Source organism: Balaenoptera physalus (assembly GCF_965194825.1).
Source record: "Balaenoptera physalus genome assembly, chromosome: 13".
Classification (NCBI taxonomy): domain Eukaryota; kingdom Metazoa; phylum Chordata; class Mammalia; order Artiodactyla; family Balaenopteridae; genus Balaenoptera; species Balaenoptera physalus.
The window spans coordinates 22,035,185-22,050,698 of NC_138892.1; the positions used below are offsets into that span (position 1 = coordinate 22,035,185).

The window sequence follows — 15,514 nt, forward strand, 5'->3', positions numbered from 1 at the left end:
ACAAAAAATCTGCTGGGATTTTTTTGGAATTATGTTGAATCTGTAGAAAATCATTGGGAAATTGACATATTTTAAATGTTTTCTCCATGACCATGGTATATCTCTCTAAATTTTTAGTTCTTATTTAATTTTTCTCCAGCTTTGTTGAGGTATGATTGACAAATAAAAATGGTATATAGTTAGGTTGTAAAGCATGATTTTTAAGGTGTACATGTGATGATTTAATATACATGTACATAAATATTTCAAATAATGTTCTATAGTGTTCTCTGTAGAGATCTTGTATATCTTTCATTAGTTTTACTCCTAAGTATTTTATATTTTTGATGTTATTATAAATGTGTCATTTAAAATATTTTTTGTCTGTTTTTTTTCTGCTGTGTCTAAAAACAATTAATTTTAAAAATTTTGACCTCAAATCTAATAATCTTACTATATTTCCTTATTAATTCTCATAATTTATCTGTATTCATTTGGGTCTTCTACATGATAATAGCAGTTTTATTTCTTCCTTTTCATTGCTTATATCTTTTATTTCTCTTTCTTTTCTATTTCACTGGCTAGGACTTCCTTTAAATTGTTGAAGAGCAGTGGTGTTAGTGGCATCCTTACTTAGCTTCTAGTCTCAAGGAGAAAGCTTTCATTACTTCACATACAATTAAGTATAATGATTGCTGTAGGTTTTTAAAAATTTATTACTGAAGTATAATATATATATAGGAAAGCATGCATATAATATTTATACAGCTCAATGAATTCTCACAAACTGAACACATTTGTGTCATAAGCACTCAGATCAAGAAATCAGCCCTCCTGAAGCTCTTCCCTTACTCATTTCCATTGACTATTCCCAAGGATTACCACTCTCCTAACTTCTAAATGCTTTAAGGTTTTTCTTTCAGTAGAAACTCTTTTATCAGTCTAAGGCAGTTCCATTTTATTGCTAGTTTGCTAAAGTGTCTTTTGTTTTAATCATGGATTGGTATTGCATTTTATAGAGTGCTTTTCCTGCATACATTGAGATGATCATATAATTTTTCTCCCTCATACTGTTCCTGTAGTAAATTACATCGCATTATTAGAATAGACCCCACTTGATCTTCCCTTTTGTACTGGATTTGATTTCCTGATATTTCCTGAGTTCAGGAGTTTTGCACTCATGTTCATGAGTAGGATTTGCCTTTAATTTTGCTTTCTTGCAATGTCTTTGTGAGGTTTTAGTATTAATGTTATCCTGGCCTCAAAAAACACATTTGGAAGTGTTTCTTGTTTTTCTGCTTGACGGAAGATTAGTTGTAATACTGGTGTCATTTCTCTTAAGAATTTGGATGAACTGAAAGATTAGTACAAAAAGTTTTCTATAAGATGGATTAGAATGGGGAGGAAATGGACATAGGGAGTTCCACTGGTTTGTGTTATAATTCTGATGTAAGGTGATGATGGCTTTGATGTCTAGGTTGGTGGTATAGGAAGGGAAAGGGAAAATAATAGCAATATTAACAACATCTTGATTTATATAGCATTTTATAGCTTAAAAATTGCTTTCATTTGATCTTTACAGTGGTCTTGGTGAGTAGCAAATGTAAGGAAAGGATGAATTGAAGATAACTGTAAGGTTTGGTGTTTAAGTTTCTGAGAGATTACTGTCCCACTGACTTAAGGATGTCAAGTTATTTCTTTCTTTTTCTTCTTGTTTAAGAAGGATTACCAAACATATATGTTATCTTCTTCCTCCTTTCAATGAAAGAAGTAATATAAAAACAAAAGTAAATAAGTAGTGATGCTGGAAGTCAAGGAGAATGGCCTAAGGAGACCGTAATTCCCTTATCTGTAAAATGAAATGAAAGGCTTTGATTAGGTGATTGCTATATTTTTCAGATTTCTAAACTTCTATTTATTATATAGGCTAAATAACAAATTTAGATCTTCTTCTGGCAATTTATTTCATAGAAGAGACCTGGGGGAACAAGTAGTAGTATCATGCCTTTAAAAATTAATTTTTTGATAAATTACCATTAACATAATATGACATTTGGGGGCAAAGTTATTGGAATGAGGGGCAATGGTGTTGAAAATGCTAAGAAAATAATCAGCATTTAAAGCACAATGTGAGCCACTTAAATTAGTTAACTGCTTGGAACAGCAAATGCACAAACAAATCAATGCAGCTAATCTTAATACAAGAAAATTGAGTAATGGGGAAATATGGCAGGGAACATTGGGAACAAAGTGAATTCTTGTAAAAATGAGGAAGAGTAGGTAAGCAGAAAAATGCTCGTTTAAGTGCTATATGTTTGATAAAAGTATGCTAGGTACTTCTGTAATGGAGCCATAAAAAATTCTAGTACAGGGTGACTTCGTTTAAAGTATTTGTAAATATTTTTCAGTTAGGAAGACCAGGCACAAAGTTAGGCAAAATGGCTTCAACTCCACTTCAGGAGTTCCTAGGTTGCCAGCCATAGAAACCAACTCTAGCTAAGGAAGCAGAAAAGGAATTTATTGGTATGTTTTTGAGTGGCTCCCAGAAGGGGCTAGAGACCAGGCTGGGGGCAGCATTAGGTGTCTAAACAGCAGGATCCTCTCAATAGTCTTGTCACAGCTCCAGTTCTGGAACTTTATCTTTCCATTCTTAAGCCATTCTACTTCAGATCTAAATTGTGGAGAGAGTCTCATTGGCATAGCTTGGATTATTACTTATACCTGTTTAGGAGAAAGCCAGGGTATGTTGATTTATAGTCCCAGTAAGAATGCACATAATAGGGAAGAGGGAGTTCTGTGGGATGAAATGAGGTGCTATTATCAAAAGAAGTAAGAGATGGATTCTAAGCAGCTGCATTCCCACAAATATTCACTATGTAGTCCAAGTTGAGGGGCAGGTCTAAGTAAAAGAACTTCTAATTTAGATTTAAATAAAGGTCAAAATAACACTTTTTTGTTTGGTTTCTAAGGTAGTTTCTGCTTACTTTTTCCAGCTTCTACTGAATAAATCAGTGAGTTCATAAGTCTGCCTTATGGTCAAGCCCTTTTTCCTCTGCTTCTTACTTTCCTTCAGAGGTACAGTTACATGTGAACAAATTTCCAAAAACCATGACTTGCAGCTTTCACTTGCCTTCTAAGCATTCACAGCTGCCAGGATTTCCCAGTAACTCTTTTCCACTCTGTCCAGGATGTCTTAGTACTGAATGCTTCTGGAATTAAGACTGAAATTCTCAGACTTCTTTAAATACCAGATAAATAACCCAATTTTTTTGAGGTCATTTTCCATAAACAGACTTGAATTAAGGGCTGTTATGAGTCCATGAGGCCAAACTATAAAGGATGTTAAAATATTACTGGAGTAGATTACAAACATGGCAGTAGCGACTTCCCTGGCGGTCCAGTGGTTAAGACTCCGTGCTTCCACTGCAGGGGGGGGCGCCTGTTCGATCCCTGGTCAGGGAACTAAGATCCCGCATGCTGCATGGCGAGGCCAAAAATAAATAAATAAATAAAAGCCACCATTATGGGACTTCTGTGGCGGTCCAGTGGTTAAGACTCCACACTCCCACTGCAGGGAGTGTCGGTTTGATCCGTGGTTGGGGAGCTAAGATCCCATATGCCGCATGACGTGGCCAAAAAAAGAAAAAAAATTAAAAGAAACATGGCAGTAGTTAGCTCAGTTTTCCATAATGTGGCAAAGAATATAGATTTGAAGGGGAAACCAAATTATTTGCCTAAGGTACCTATATACCTATCTGGCTCTGTCAGTTTCTCAAGCTGTCTAATAGCTCATCAACTCTGATGCTCCTTGCCTAAAATTGTCTGGGAGCACAGTGTGATGGTGTGGGAGAGTGGAAAGATCACTAGGCAGAGGGTCAACAGGCATAAACTGTGGGTTTAACTGTGGACTTTGCCTTAGTTGTCTCTGCAAATTCTAAATTTGGGGAAAAGGAGTGGAGGAAAGCTACAGTTGCTCTCTGTCTATAGTAGCTCAGGATCTAAGCAGGTTAGAGCTAACACACTAGTGTCTTCAGCCCATTCTGCTTTGGGAAGCTAATTATGGTATCCAAGCATGGAGACGTTCCTATATGCAAAACACTGTATCAAGATTTTAAAATATATTATTTATTTTATTTTTTATTTTTTAAAAATTGGAACATAGTTGCTTTACAATGTTGTGTTAGTTTCTGTTGTACAACGAAGTGAATCAGCTATATGTATACATATATCCCCTCCCTCTTGGACCTCCCTCCCCCCTATCTAGGTCATCACAGAGCACCGAGCTGAGCTCCCTGTGCTATACAGCAGGTTCCCACTAGCTATCTATTCCTGACAGCTGTCCAAGGCAGATTATGTTATTCTCATTTCACAGGTCAGGAAGCTGTCTCACAGGTTAAAAATTTGCCCAAAGTCAAATGGCTAGTAATTGAAAAATCTAAATTCAAATCCCAGTCCTATGTAACTCCAAAGCTCATGCTTTTTCTTTCTCCAAGAGAAGCTTAGAATCTATATAAAATCTGTTATTCATTTTTATATCCTACTGTCTGACTCAGTATCTGTCACAGAGTAAGCTAGGAGGAAAGATTAGTGAAGGAAACAATGTGAACAAAGGCACAAGGTATGAAAGCTCAGGTATATTCCACTTAATAGTCCAGTGGTTTGAACATAGAGTATGTGAAAGAGATTATATGATGTCATTTTGAAAGTTAGATTGAGGTGGGATCATGAAACCCTTTGATGATTAGGTCAAAGGATTTTAGATATTTTCAGTAGTCATTGTGAAGCCCCTGAAGATTTTTGAGCATTGAAGTGGCAGGAGCACAGTTGTGCTGTAGGAATATTAATTTTGGTAATAGTGGATAGAATGAACTGGGGGTTAAGAGATTAAAGGCAAGGAGACCAGCTAGGTGTTTGCAACAAGTTAGGAGAGAGGGCTTGAGAATCCAAACTTTGGGATGGATTAGAGTGGAATTGGAAAAGGGGATATACTTTTGATAAATATTTTGCTATTATACTTTAAGTTAGCAGTACTTTGATATGATGGCAGGGAGAGGAGGATCACTTTGAAATTTAAAGCTTAAAAGATTGGGAGAATGACAACATGCCAACCACAGGGAAAAAGTCAAGGGGTGGAACCATTTTTCCCAAGTTAGGGGAAAATGAGTTTAGTTTGCAGGGTTGTTGAGTTGGAGGTGCAAAGGAGATCATTGGCAGGGCCTGGAAATGCATGATTGGACTTTGGAGAAAGGTCAAGGATTGATAAAGAAATTTGAGAGGCACCCACATAGGAAACCAGCAAAAGGAAAAAATCAGTATCTAGAGGTCAGCCTATATATGAATGAATGATGCAGCCTACATGGAATACCGGTGTTAATTGTTAGTTCCTAACAAGGACTGCCTCTCTATTCCTCGTGACAGCTGGGTCTAGGGATGGAGAATTCTGTACCATACTGTTCTTTCCATCTGGTCTAGGAATACTGGGTGAGCTCTCTGAAGACATTTGTTAAGAATTGATAACTAAATTCAAGGGAGATGAATCCTGTTTTTCCTTCTCCTTGTCAGTTTCTCCACCTTTACGTTGTCTTTCTTTCACTCCCCTTCTACCCTACTAGTTTCTTTATTCTCACAGTTATTTATTCAGTACAAATTTTTGGTGGTATGGTGTAAGAGAAAAATAGAATGGATTGCAGCATTTGGATGTTGAGTGGGAAGATGAAAGCAGTGCATGAGAATAATTTATTATTCTGTATTAAAGATCCTAGCATGTCCCCACACTTGAATTGTACTTTATATCTTTGATAACTGAACGGCATTCATAGTATTTAGTTGCATTAAGAGACATATGAACAAGCTGGACTAGTCAGCATCATAGAAAACATGAGACAATTTTTAGGACATGTTTGCCTTGGCAGAATAATAGCGCCTTTGTTCAGGTGACTATTAGACAAAAATAAAAATATTTAAAAGCATAGGAGCTGGGTTTTTTAGCTGTCTTAAGTCTACCTTTGTGTTTTTCTTTATTGTTATTATGTAAATAAGACAGATGTTCTGCTTTAAATGTTGCCTTAGAAAAAAATTCAGTGCTGATTTTGACTATTGGAGAGCCTTTCGTGTTTTTCCACTCTGAAACTTGCTCTGTGCTTTCTTTTTTTAAAAAAATAATCCGTTTACAAATACGGTCCTGAAATGCTTTGTTTCCTTTTTTATGCATAAGAGCATGCTCATTGGAACCATATTGTGTGTGAAGATAGTCACTTGTTCCATTTTGTGCACCCGATGGTGAGCAGAAAATCTTTTTAACCTCTTTCTTTGTAAAAATGATTTATACAACACCACTTCAGAATTCAGTGTTAACAGTAAAATTACTTCTAGAGCTATTACAATGAAGAATAAGAGAAAACCCACTATGTTAAAAATGAATAATGCATTTATTTTCATCTTGGCTCCACTCCCCACCAGCTTCTTATTTGGCTACTGAAAGGGATGCAGTAAGATTCCCCAAAAGTGTTAATTCTTTTTCTGGAGCTGGTCCAGTAGCATGTCAAAAGAATTTTGAAAAGAACATTTGCTTATGTATAACAGCTTTAGAATACGTAATAGGATGTATTAATATGCTTTTAAAAAGAGCGTGGGTAGATCATGAAGAACGTAAAAGAAGTGTGTGAACTGCTTTATTGTTGTTCATGATTAAAATTGTTTGCATGTGAACAGATTTAATTGTTTACAAAATCTGTATAATACTATGAACAGAATGGGATGATGGGGGAGGGAGACATAAAAGCTTTTAGCCTGATTATGATTCATAGATGTTCCTCTAATAAATAGCTTTCCCTATATAATCTGAGAGAAAAATAGCAATGAAAACAATTCACTACTTATAGACAACTAAAAATAATTCTATCGATTCTATATTTTTAATTGTATGTTAATCTGGATCAGGAGAGTAACAAGACTCTTTAGAAAATGAATAAGGTGTCTACAGATTCTTTAGGAGGATCAGTGACAGGGTAACTAGATATCCTTTTTTTAAAGAAATTGCCCTTCTTAAAAATTTGATTTACTATCCAAAGGAATTTTTCTTCTTTTATTTTAAGTGGTTATATGAAAAGAATAGGAAAGATATAACTATCTTTTTTTTTTTGGGCGGGGTGGTGCCTCAGCACAGAGTTGAGTTTATTATATTCCTCAGTTCTTGGTACAATCAATATCAGCATTCTCTCTCTCTTTTAAAATTTTATTATTATTTTACTATTTATAACTTAATACTCAACTTCCGTTTCCAATTCCTTTTACAGGTTTTCACTTTACGTTGATCAGATATGTATGGGTGGGTCTTTAATAATAGGTAGAGTTGCATTGTTTAGGGAATGTGCCTAACTGTTGTGGTAGTCTGATTGCTCTAATCTCTAGTCTCACACACTTTTAAACCATTCTCCAGGGGTCCTCCAGAGGGATGTTTCTAAAATATAAATTTGATCATGTCAGTTGACTACTTAAGATTCTTGACAGACTTTCCCTTTCTTTAAGAGACTCTTCATAAGTTAAATCCCTGTTTGTTCCTCCCAACCATCTCTTATCAAACTCCCCACCTTCTTCACTAAACTTATTACATTTCTGCTGAAGATCCCATGATGGTTCATGACCCTGGCCTTTGCACAGTCTTCCTTCTGTTTGTATAATCTGTCACCAACGTTATACCTCCCTCTACTCTACCTGGAAAATCATTTTTTTTTGTCTTCATGACACAACTCAAGTGCTCATCTTCTTTTATTATGAGGCTTCCTCCAGACTTTTGTAGGCTGATTTGGTCTGTATCATTTGCCTTTGTGTCTTCACTGAACCTGAAATAGAATTTTGTCATAATACCTGTAACACTTTTTTTTTTTTTAATTTCTATGTTTGTGTCCCTTTTCTAAGTTCTGAAATCTGAAAGAGAAAGGGAAACTCTCTTAGTCAACTTTTTAAGCCAAGTAGTGTTTCCAGATTCCCCCCGAATATTAATCTTTGGGATTCAGGAATGAGAAATTGTAGTTCTTAGGAATTCTTGAGAATTCCTGAAATCGTAAGTTGTTCTTAAAATATTTCCAGCAGTCTTTATATGCTATATTTATTATTGTGAATATCTTAAAAATTTGTTTAATATATGAAAAATATTAAGTTTAGTAGTGTTTATAAAGAACTGTAACCTACAGTGAATATTCAAACACAAGAAAATACCAGTGACTAGTTACTGGGCTTTTCAAATTATATAACATTCAGATCTCCTAGGAAAGATAACAGTACCACAAAGAACCACATGTCACATTGCCAAAGTAAGGACTTATTTTGCTTCCCAAACCTGTTATTCCTTGAAACACTGTTCATAAGATTTGTATAAAGTATATTATGCACATAAATGTATTTATATTTATTTTATTTGCAATAGTGATTCACTGTTGGCAACCAACAGGGCCATGAACATACACTTAAAATTTTTTTAAAATTGAAGTATAGTTGATTTACAGTATTATATTAGTTTCAGTTGTACAACATAGTGATTCAATATTTTTATAGATTATACTGCATTTAAAGTATTAGAAAACAATGGCTATATTTCCCTGTGTTGTACAATATATCCTTGTTGCTTATTTATTTTATACATAGTAGTTTGTAACTCTTAATCCCTTACCCTATCTTTCCCCTCCCCACTTCCTTCTCCTCACTGGTAACCACTAGTTTGTTCTCTATATCTATGACTCTGTTTCTGTTCTGTTATATAATTCATTTGTTTTAGTTTTTAGATTCCACATGTGATTGATAACATAGAGTGTTTGTCTTTCTCTATTTCACTAAACATAATACCCTCTAGGTCTATCCACGTTACTGTAAATGGCAGAATTTCATTCTTTTCTATGATTGAATAATTTTCCATTATATGTATATACCACCTCTTATTTATCCATTCATCTGTTGATGGACACTTGGGTTGCTTCTATATCTTGGCTGTTGTAAATAATGCTGCTGTGACAATTGGGGTGCATGTATCTTTTCAAATTAGTGTTTTCATTTTCTTTGGATATATACCCAGCAGTGGAATTGCTGGATCATATGGTAGTTCTATTTTTAGTTTCTTGAGGAACTTCCATACTGTTTTCCATAGTGGCTGCACCAACTTACAGTCCCACTAACAGTGTACTAGGGTTCCCTTTTTCCCACATCCTTGCCAACATTGGTTATTTATAGACTTTTTGATAGCCATTTTGACAAGTATGAGGTGATGTCTCATTGTGGTTTTGATTTGCGTTTCTTTGATGACTAGTGATGTTGAGAATTTTTTCATGTGCCTGTTAGCTGTCTTTTTATCTTCTTGGGAAGAATGTTTGTTCAGGTCTTCTGCCCATTTTGGTGGGGGTGTGGGATAGTCTGTAAACAACAGAAATTTATTCTCACAGTTCTGGAGGCTAGGAAATCCAAGGTCAAGGTGCCTGCAGATTTGGTGTCTGGTGAGGACCCCTTCCTGGTCCATTGACAGCCTTTTCTCCCTGTGTTCTCACACAGACAGAAAGGGTGAGGGGGCTCTCTGGGGGCACTAATCCCATTCATGAGGGCTCCACCCTTGTGATCTAATCAACTCCCAAAGGCCCCACCTCCAAATACCCTCACATTGGGGATTAGATTTCAGTATATGAATTTGGGGGGGGGCACACATTATTTATTCAGTCTGTAGCAAAGAGCAAGCACTTATACAGTGTCTACTGTATGCCAGATTTTGTTTTAGGTAGTTTGCATGGATTCTCCAGTGTCCAGCCGTGGTGGTCAGTAACTCAGTGAGTCTTGGGAGGTGCATATTGAGGTGGAGAACAGAAGGCAGAGGGGTTGATGGGACTTGGTGAATGGGTTTATTTAGGAAGAAGGGTCAAAGAGCATGGTCCTGAAATGCCAGTCTGTGAACTTGTTACCACTCTCATCTAGGTGCCCTTGTGAACTTTAAACCTGGCAGCAGGGCTTCCCTGGTGGTGCAGTGGTTGAGAATCTGCCTGCCAATGCAGGGGGCATGGGTTCGAGCCCTGGTCTAGGAAGATCCCACATGCCGTGGAGCAACTAAGCCCATGCACCACAACTACTGAGCCTGAGCACCTAGAGTCCATGCTCCGCAACAAGAGAATCCACCGCAGTGAGAAGCCTGCATACCGCAACAAAGAGTAGCCCCCACTCGCCACAACTAAAGAAAGCCCATGCACAGCAACGAAGACCCAATGCAGCCAAAAGTAAATAAATAAATAAATAAATTTATAAAAAATAAAAAAAAATTTAAAAACTGGCAGCAGTGGGGATTCCAATGAAGGGAGGACTGGGAGGCAGAGGGACAGAGTGGTTGGTGGAGGTGAGCTGGACCTGAGTCCCAGGCCATGTCCACCTTCTTGGCCCCAACCATGAGCAGGGGGAGAGGGTGTTAGGCAGTGCCTCTTGGACCCATCTCTTTCACCGTGAGTCTTCCTGCAACTCAGGCTGGGCTTTTTATTTTCAGAATGCTTTCATGAAACTTAAATCCACTAGTAAATTTAGAGTAGGGAGAGGGACAGTCAGCTACATGATAAAGAGGAGGCTGCTGTCCAGGTTAGAATTTAGTCTCTGACTATGGTGTTGAAGGTGGATCTTACAGAACACATGCTCATACACAGATCAGATGCACAGACACACACAGATTCACATTCTTACACTCCTGCAAATCTCACGCTCATATACATACTCACACAGTCACAGACCTGCACAAAACACACATATTCACACACTCATTTATACCCATGTGCTCACACATGTACACACTCACAGTCCTGCCTAGTTTTTAAACTTTTTTTTTTTTTTGATAGGGCTGGGGTTAGGGTTAGGGTTTGAGTTGTATGAGCTGTTTATATATTTTGGATACAACCCCTTATCAGACACCAAATCTGCAGGCACCTTGCTGTTGGACTTCCCAGCCTCCAGAACTGTAAGAATAAATTTCTGTTGTTTATAAATATATCCAAAATATTCTCCCATCTGTCTTCATTTTGTCAATGGTTTTCTTTGCTGTGCAAGAGCTTTGAAGTTTAATTAGGTCCCATTTGCTTATTTTTGCTTTTGTTTCTTTTGCCTTAGGAGACAGATCCAAAAAATATTGCTAAGATTTATGTCAAAGAGTGTTTTGCCTTTTTCTTCCAGGAGTGTTACAGTTTCAAGTCTTAGATTTAGGTCTTTAATTGATTTAGGGTTTATTTTTGTATATGATGTGAGAAAATGTTCTAATTTCATTCTTTTACATGTAGCTGTCATTTTCCCAGCACCACTTATTGAAGAGACTGTTTTTTCTCCATTGTGTATTCTTGCCTCATTTGTTGTAGATTAATTGATCACAGGTGTCTGGGTTTATTTTTGGACTCTTTGTTCTGTTTCATTGATTTATGTATCTGTTTTTGTGCCAGTACTATGCTGTTTTGATTACAATAGCTTTGTAGTATAGTCTGAAGTCCGGGAGTGTGATACCTCCAGCTTTGTTCTTTTTTCTCAAGATTGCTTTGGCAATTTGGGAATTAAATTTTAGGATTTAATTGAAATCAAATAAAATCAGTTGTGTGGTTCCATATACATTTTAGGATTGTTTTTTCTAGTTCTGTGAAAAATGTGGGTATTTTGATAGGGATTGCATTAAATCTGTAGATTGCTTTGGGTGGTATTTTAATAATATTCTTCCAATCCAAGAGCACGGGATATCTTTCCATTTCTTTGAATAATCTTCCATTTATTTCATAGTGTTTTATAGTTTTCAGAGTATAGGTCTTTCACTTCCCTGGTTAAGTTTATTCCTAGGTTTTTTTTTTTTTTTTTTTGATGTAATTTTAACTAGGATTGTTTTCTTGCTTTCTGTTTCTGATAGTTCATTATTAGTTTATAGAAAAGCAACAGATTTATGTATATTAATCTTGTATCCTGAAACTTTACTGAATTCATTTATTATTTCTAGTAGTTTTTTTGTGGAGAGTTTAGGGTTTTCTATACAGACTATCATGTTATCTGCAAATACTGACAGTTTTACATCTTCCCTTCCAATTTGGATGCGTTTTATTTCTTTTCTTGTCTGATTGCTGTGGCTAGGACTTCCAATACTATGTTAAATAGAAGTGGCAAGAGTGGGCATCCTTGGGGACTTCCCTGGTGGTACAGTGGTTAAGAAGCCGCCTGCCAATGCAGGGGACATGGGTTCAAGCCCTGCTCCAGTAAGATCCCACATGCCATGGAGCAACTAAGCCTGTGCACCACAACTACTGAGCCTGTACTCTAGAGCCCGCAAGCCACAACTACTGAGCCTGCATGCCATAACTCCTGAAGCCCGCACTCCTAGAGCCCATGCTCCACAACAAAGAGAAGCCACCGCAATGAGAAGCCCGCACACTGCAACAAAAAGTAGTCCCTGCTCACTGCAACCAGAGAAAGCCCACGTGCAGCAACAAAGACCCAATGCGGTCCATAAATAAATAAATAAATACATAAATTAATTAATTAATTTAAAAAAAAGAGTGGGTATCCTTGTTTCTGAATTTAGAGGAAAGGCTTTTAGCTTTTTACTGTTGAGCATGATGTTAGCTGTGGGTTTGTCATAATGGCCTTTTTATTATGTTGAGATGTGTTCTCTCTATACCAGCTTTGATGAGAGTTTTTTATCATGAATCGATGTTGGATTTTGTCAAATGCTTTTTCTGCATCTATTGAGATGATCATGTGATTTTTATTCTTTCTCTTGTTAATATGGTGTATCACATTGATTTGTGAATATTGAACCATCCTTGGATCCCTGCAATAAATCTCACTTGATCATGGTGTATGGTCCTTTTTATATATTGTTGAATTCAGTTTGCTAATATTTTGTTGAGGATTTTTTGCATCTATATTCATCAGAGATATTGGCCTGTAATTTTTTTTTTTTTGTAGTGTCTTTGTCTGGTTTTGGTATCAAGGGTAATGGTGGCCTCATAGAACGAATTTGGGAGTGTTTCATCCTCTGCAATTTTTTGGAATAGCTTGAGAAGGATAGTCCTGGTGGGATAATAGGAGGGCTGTGGGAAGCCTGGACTCTGCTCGTGAGTAGTGCTTACATGCTTGCTTACTCCTGATACAGGGCATAGAGGGTGGATTGAAACTGCACAGGTGGCTGGCTGGTTTCCCCCAACTGACTTGGCTTGCACCCCAGCCTGAGCCAAGTGACTGCGCTGACCCCACTTAATTCATAACGCAGCTCCATATCAGGGTGAGGGCTGCTGCTTGCTGAAGGGAGAGCTCAGGTGTGAGGGACAAAGGTTGCTCAGACCTGAAGTGGTGTCTGAGCAGGGAAGGGGCAGCCGTTTCTGGTGCTTACACAGGTAGAGCATCAGAAGCAGTCTGGTTCTCTGACTGTGGCCTGAACATGTTATGGCTAGGACTTTCCTCAAATTATTTTCAATACTGTATTTTTGCCACAGAAAACCAAGCCAACAGAGTAGTTTCTATATTTTGATGATTTCCAGGGTTTCAAATGGTCAGGGTAAAAAAAAAACTCAGTTCAGTTCCACACCAGAATAGTTTCTGGAGCTGGAAAATATAGAGGTAGGGAATAGCTACCGAGTCAGAATATTTGGTCATCGTCATGTCATGGAGAACTAAAACTTAGAGTGAAAATATAATATCCCATTAGTGCAGATTTTTTTGGAAAGTCAAAAAGGAATAAGAAAGGAGGAGCATATTATTTACTCTTGTGCTCTTTAATTTTCATTATACTAATTCTTGAATTTTTATCAGATGTTTTTGATTTATTTTAGTTGTGGGGAACTTGGACTAGAGTGTATATCTGTGGCTGATTAAGAGTATGTTTAGCTTCTGAAAAGGATTTTCCGATATGTCTTTGTCAAAAGCAATAAAACTATTAATTTTAAGCTTGTCATTAACATAGTCTTCACTAAAGAAGAGCAATCAAGCAAATTTAATCTATTCATACAAAATTAACTCTGTCCCTTGAGTCACTTAATATAATTGGGGTATTTCTTCTTTGGATTATAAAATATTTCCAACTCTTTTGTAGGGATAAAAAAGAAAGACAAAAATAGGAATCATGTATTTATAAAAACCTAGAATTATTGATATGTTTTATGTATTAAAAATTTGAGTTAGATGATAGAGAATTTGGTTTATTTTGAAGTCATACATGTAAAACAAAGGCTACAGCAAGAGGATAGAACTTTCAGGTTACTAGGAGATTTAAGATGTGTTAGAGACAAGAAAGAGTTTATAAAAATAAATAACTCAGAGACAATGAATGGACATTTTTGAAAAATAAACCAGTGGTTTAAAATACAATTAAAATATTTATTTCAGGATGCAAGGAGAAAATACAAAGAAGGAGAGAAATGAGAGAAAAAAAGATGTATGTGATATATCTGGGGATCTAACATTCTAGTCATAGATGTTCTAGAAAGGGAAAATAAGTATCAATAGATAGAGGAAACAATAATAAAAACAAAATAAGGTAACATTTCCCTGAAATGAAGACAAATTTGAATCTTTCATTGAAAGTGCAGAGAAAGTGCTGTTGACCTGAAACTAATAAACTGCTAGCTATTTCGCTAGCAAAATGGGTTTATTTGGGATCAACAAAGTATTGCAGTTTTGGGTTTGCAACCATGGTGAGCTACACATGCAAGTCCTATATAGCTAGGAGAGGAGAACTCTTTTAAAGAGGGGAAAAAGAAGTTGGGAGGGGTATAGTGAACAAAGAGTCCATTGGAGGAATTGAAATTTGGAAATATAGTGGCTTTTCATTGGCTGAGCTCTTGCCAGGCAAGAAGGGGAAGTGTTTCTTCTTCCTTTTGGGCTGTGCTCTCGTCATAGAGCATGAGAGCGCCCTCTTCTGGCCTCCTGTCTGTTTAAATTGAGGTTTCTGTTTATTAAATTTTCAGTGTTAACCAAAACTATTGAGAGAAAAACACTACACTTAGGTATATCCCAGTGGAATTTCTGAATCCTATGGACAAAGAGACATTTTATAAGATTTTAGACTGAAAAAGCAGGTACTGTCTTTTCAGTCTAAATGGAGAAAAAATCAAATTGATATTGATCTTCTTGTCTGTAACAGTGGATGCTAAAAGACAGTGGAGCAGTGTATTCAGAGTTCCACAGGAAAAATATTCTGACAGTATTGTATGCATTGAATTTATAGATGTGTAGCTATTTTTTATGGTACTGTGATATCATGACTTGTAATAAGAAATATATATATTTGGTCTTAGTCCAGTTTCTGGCACAGAGCTCCTAAAACCCTAGGAATTTCCTAAGAGATAAGAGCAATAAAGGTATCTTTTGTCATATTAATGAGGTGACTTTTGGACTGCACCTAAGGATAGGGGTTGGTTGCCAGGAGACCCAACCGAGTGATTAGAGGGTTAGAACTTTGAGTCCCACCTCTGTGACCTCAGAGAAGGGGAGGGGGGCTGGAGGAACCAATCTCTAATGGCCAGTGATTTAATCAGTCATGCTTATGTAATAGATGTGA

General features: G+C 36.7%; 1 protein-coding gene across 13 annotated transcripts in view; it reads left to right on the plus strand.

The window, feature by feature from the left end:
- Nucleotides 1-15,514, plus strand: part of ANKS1B (ankyrin repeat and sterile alpha motif domain containing 1B) — a 1,150,138-nt gene that overhangs the window by 130,896 nt on the left and 1,003,728 nt on the right. The window contains exon 1 of one of the 13 annotated variants that reach the window (XM_082419306.1): nucleotides 3,216-6,258. The exons of the other annotated variants lie outside the window; for them this stretch is intronic. Within the exon in view, the coding sequence (XP_082275432.1) occupies nucleotides 6,185-6,258 (74 nt within the window). The 5' untranslated portion in view covers nucleotides 3,216-6,184. Of the gene's footprint in view, nucleotides 1-3,215; nucleotides 6,259-15,514 lie in introns of those variants that run through there. 13 annotated transcript variants of the gene reach the window in all.